The following is a 4,765-nucleotide window of genomic DNA, read 5'->3' on the forward strand; positions in this document are numbered from 1 at the left end:
GACCCTTTTGCAATGGAGCAGAACATGTCCAAAAAGCAGGTTTATTTCTTAAAGACAATAATTAAAATGGAGTTTGAACACTGAGTGTGGCTGGTTTGGTTTGCAGCTTAAACACATGAAGGAACACCAAGAGCACAGCTGTAAATCTAAGTTCATTATCTCCATCATGTGGAAACATTGGTGCTTTTGCTGACTTCAAGTCTTGTCCGTTGAGATTTTCTGCTAATCTGTTTCCATAGTTACCGTAAGTAAGACAGAAGCAGCATAATTGCCCGTCGAGGGAGTTTCTGCTGTAATATATATCTGGCCCTGAATCCAAAGTGGTGCTGGTGAATGCACTGAGCTCGGCACAGCCTGACACTGTGACGTTTTGTGAGCATGTATGAATATTTCGTCGACTACATCTACGCTTTTTATTACCCACTCCTCGCAGCTGTTGGGGTTCCTGGTAAGTCTGGGTTGGAATTAGTTTGAGACAGAGTCATTGTTTCGAATCCAAGTCCTGCTGAATTTCTCCGGGAGTTCTGTTCCTAGCTTTAGCTTTCCCGCAGGGTAGGGGTTCTGCTTTTATTTTGCAGCTCGTTCAATATTGTTTGATAATGATTACATTTGTTGGTTGAAAACGTCATGGTTTGTTGAAGCTTTTCACCTTGTGCTCATCAGGACCATTTGCAAGAATACCAATCTAGTGCAAAGCCGCCATGTACACTTTACAAGAACATGCAATTTTATTCTGCTGGAATTGCTATTCTTGCCAATGGACTTGATGACAAGACAAGAACCTCAAAGAAGCTGAATTCTTTTTCAGCAAGTCATAGATTTGACATGATGAAATAACAATAAAAATATCAAAAATTTAAAATTCTAACAGGATGTGGCAGGGTAAACACAGGAAATGTGTCGTTGATGGCCGGGCAGCCCAGACCCAGGGTGGTCAGCCTAACAACATGGGGGTTAGACAAATAGAAATTGATTCACCCAGGGAGTAGAAAGCCCATTCAATTCTCTGCCACAGAAAGTATTTGAGCCCAAATTATTGGGATGTTTTGAAGAAGGAGTTCTAATATGGAGAGGGGTCAAAGGCAGTGGGGAGAAAGCAGGAGCAGGGTGCTGAGTTGGGTGATCAGCCGTGATCATACTAAGTAATGGGGCAGACTTGAAGTGCTGAATGTCTGACTGCTGTTCCTATTCGAAACAACAAATGTAACTCATCTCTTCAAGAAAAGAAGGGACAGGAAGCTAGGAATTACAGGCCAGCAGATGGAACACCCGTCAGAGCAGAAATGCTACAATCTATTATTCAGGAGCTTTGCAAGGTAAGGGAATAAAATTTTCAATCCACCAGCCAGAGTTAACCTGGTTTTGTGAAAGGGGGAAATATGTTTAAATCATCTTTGTCTTTGTCTATGCTGCCTTTGTCTATGCTGCCCTGTCCTTCTGGATAGTAATGGTTGTGGATCCGGAAGGTGCTGTCGAAGGATCTTTGGTGAATTTCTGTAGTGCCCTTTATAATTGATACACACTGCTGTGACTGAGTGTTGGTTCTGGAGGCAGCGAATGCCTGTGGATACTTGCAACAATACAAAGTTCAGCCGAAAGGCAATCCAGCAGCTGCTTGGTCACTTTTCAGTGTCGGTATGGGTAGCACAGTGGCTCAGTGGTTAGCACTGCTGCCAGGGACCGGGGTTCAATTCCAGCCTTGGGTAACTGTCTGTGTGGAGTTTGCACATTCTCCCCAAATCTGTATGGGTTTACTCTGAGTGCTGTGGTTCCCTCTCACAGTCCAAAGATGTGCAGGTTAAGTGGACTGGCCATGCTAAATTGCCCCACTGCATCTCGGAATGTGCAGACTAGGTGGATTGGCCATGGTGAATACAGAATAGGGTTGGGTGTGAGTGGGATACTGTTTGGAGGGTAGGTGTGGACTTGATGAGCTGAATGGCTTGCTTCCATGGTGTTTTGATGCTATGCAGATCTTTTTGTTCGAGATTATGTGACTTTAGTCTGTGAAAGGCAACCTGTGAGATTATTAGGTAACTCTCAATTCATCCAAGCTGAATGTACTTCGAAGCAAATGGAGGAACCATCCGATTTCGTGTCATGACATTTCTCCTCATTTAAACAAGGACCCTCCAACTTGCTGCTGGGATCTTCCAGTGCTCATTCTACAACCCTGCGCAAAAAATGCCCACTGATAGGAATGAGTGAGCAACAAGAAACCCATTTTCTCACCTAGTTTCCACAACACTAGATTTATGACTTCTTGTGACCATCCACAGGTTTTAAAAATAGTCATGCATAACCCCTCCAGGAAAGTTCTGCTGAGATAGAGTTGGCTTTATCTGATTGACTGGCTTGAATTGAATGATGCAAAATCAGGAATGAAAGAGAAGTTGAAGTAGGAATGGATCCACTAAAAGTCAAAGATGCTATAGGTGATGCTGTACTTGTCACTTTGATAACAATCTTTTCTTTGCTCCTTGCAGTGAACTTGGTGACGATCTGGATTCTATCTCAGGGAAGGTGCGGTCTCTCCAAATGCATCACTCTATACTTAGTGGCCATGGCAGTGGCAGATCTGTTGGTGGCGATTACTGAAGTGATACTGAATCGCTCTGTTTCCTTTTATTTCCCAAACAATATCCTGAAAACGACACCAGGGTGCAGCACTCTCATTGTCCTAATCTGTGCGGTGAGGGACACTTCTGTCTGGTTAACAGTGGCTTTCACTCTCGATCGATTCATAGCAATTTGTTGCCAGAAACTGAAAGTAAGATACTGTGTCCCGAGGACGGCAGCTGTGGTAATTGTGGTTGTGACTCCTCTGTTTTTTCTGAAGAACATCCCCTGGTTTTTCAGTTTTGAACCTGTCTACATCATTGACAATATACCGTGGCAGTGCCAGTCCAAACCCATATTTTACACATCGCCTGCCTGGGTGGCATACGATTGGCTCCATCGGATCTTAAACCCATTCTTACCTTTTTTCTTTATTCTGCTTTTCAACGCTCTGACAGTCCGACACATTTTACAGGCCAACAGAGTACGGAAAGGATTGTTGTCCAAGCAAGGAGGGGATCAGGTGGATCCGGAAACAGAGAACCGAAGGAAGTCCATGATTTTACTCTTTGCCATATCGGGCAGCTTCATCGCTCTGTGGATGCCCTATGTCATTAATTTCCTTCATTATCGAATTGCAAAGACGTATTATTACACTGATGCAAATGCCCCTGGCTACATTCTACAGCAGATGGGTTACCTGTTCCAATTGTCCAGCTGCTGTGTAAACACGTGTATTTATGTTGTAACTCAGGCCAAATTCAGAGAGGAACTGAAGAGGATGTTCAGAACTCCGTGTCGGCTCTGTGTGAAGTAACCTGAATAAAATGCAAGAGCCAGTTGAGAACTAACTGGTTTGTGAAAAGTGGTACAGAGTCGGAAAACAAATAACATTTTGTAACTAGAGAGTCTGTTTATCAGGCATTGACACTGGCGCTGTTAGATCCAGCGTCATAGAGACGTAGGGGTCTACAGCACAGAAAAAGACTTCAAATCAGCCCATCCCATAAGCAATGGCTGCATGAAAATAATGTTCTCTTGTGTGGAACTGAGCTTCCTTCCCTTCTCCTGAAATCAGGCACTCTGGTTTTCCATTCCTCCGCTGCAGGGGACAATGTTTCTCCCAACTCTTCTTCCTTGTCCCCGATCCCGCTTGAATTCGGAACACTTTGATCAAATCTCCTTTCAGACCTCTCCACTCCCAGGAAAATAGCTCCATCTTCTCCAACCTATCCAGGGACCAATTTTCGCCACACATTCTCAAATCACTTCATATTGTTTCCGAGATGTTTCGCCCTGATTAAGACACAATACTGCAATTAAGGTGGTTTTTGATAAAAGTTCATCTTAAGGTCCTTGCTTTCTGTTCTCTGTGCACTTAACATCAAAGCACATGATACTGCAAACTTTATTCACTGCTTTCCCAACATGCCATGCCACCTTCAAAGATCTATGCTCAAATCCCCAAAGTTCTCACACTTATCTTGGAACTGGACCCGTTTACTTTTATTGTCTCTCCTCATACCTGCTGCCAAAATGGATTAATTCACCCTTCCCAGCATTGATTTTTGTGTCCATGCATTCTGCCTTTGTCCTTTGGATGTTTAACACTACCACCATCAACACTTTACAATACTCTGAAAAAATCATCTCGTCCACAAAAGTTGAAACTGTGTCTCGTACATTCAGATCTGTGTCACTGATACTCATCAGGAAAGCCACAGGTCCTGGAAGAGAGCCCTGACTCTCCCCATTATATACACACATAGGGGAAGGCAGCAGATGGGTTAGGAGCAGGAGTAGGCCGTTCACTTCCTTGAGTCTGTTCTGCCACTTCATGGCATCATGGCGCATCGAACAGGAGCCTTAACACCGCATTCCCATTCAACCCCCAATAAACCGAACACCCACCCCCTTGTTTATCAAGATCTATTCAACTCTGTTTAAAAATATTCCAAAACTCTACTTCCAAAACATTGAATGCATTCAAGAAGGTGTTAAATAGAGTGCTTAGAGTATAGGGAAGAAAGTGGGAATAGGGGATTGAGTTGGATGATCAGCCATGATCATATGGGATAGCAGAGCAGGATCGAAGGGCCGATTAGCCTACTCCTCTTGCTATATTCCAGGTTTCTACGTTTTGACAACTTTTTGAGGAAGACAGTTTCAAAGGCAAACACTCCCAATGAGAGAAAAACAAACTCCT

The 4,765-nt window shown here is 43.7% G+C and overlaps 1 protein-coding gene across 1 annotated transcript; it reads left to right on the plus strand.

Moving 5' to 3' along the window:
- Positions 1 to 378: 378 nt before the first annotated feature.
- LOC140492453 (probable G-protein coupled receptor 139) lies at positions 379 to 3,376 on the plus strand. The gene is made up of 2 exons (XM_072591341.1): positions 379 to 448; positions 2,487 to 3,376. The coding sequence occupies exons 1-2, from the start codon at positions 379 to 381 to the stop codon at positions 3,374 to 3,376; spliced, it is 960 nt and encodes a 319-aa protein (XP_072447442.1).
- The last annotated feature ends 1,389 nt before the right edge of the window (positions 3,377 to 4,765 follow it).

Source organism: Chiloscyllium punctatum, chromosome 21 (genome assembly GCF_047496795.1).
Source record: "Chiloscyllium punctatum isolate Juve2018m chromosome 21, sChiPun1.3, whole genome shotgun sequence".
Taxonomy (NCBI): domain Eukaryota; kingdom Metazoa; phylum Chordata; class Chondrichthyes; order Orectolobiformes; family Hemiscylliidae; genus Chiloscyllium; species Chiloscyllium punctatum.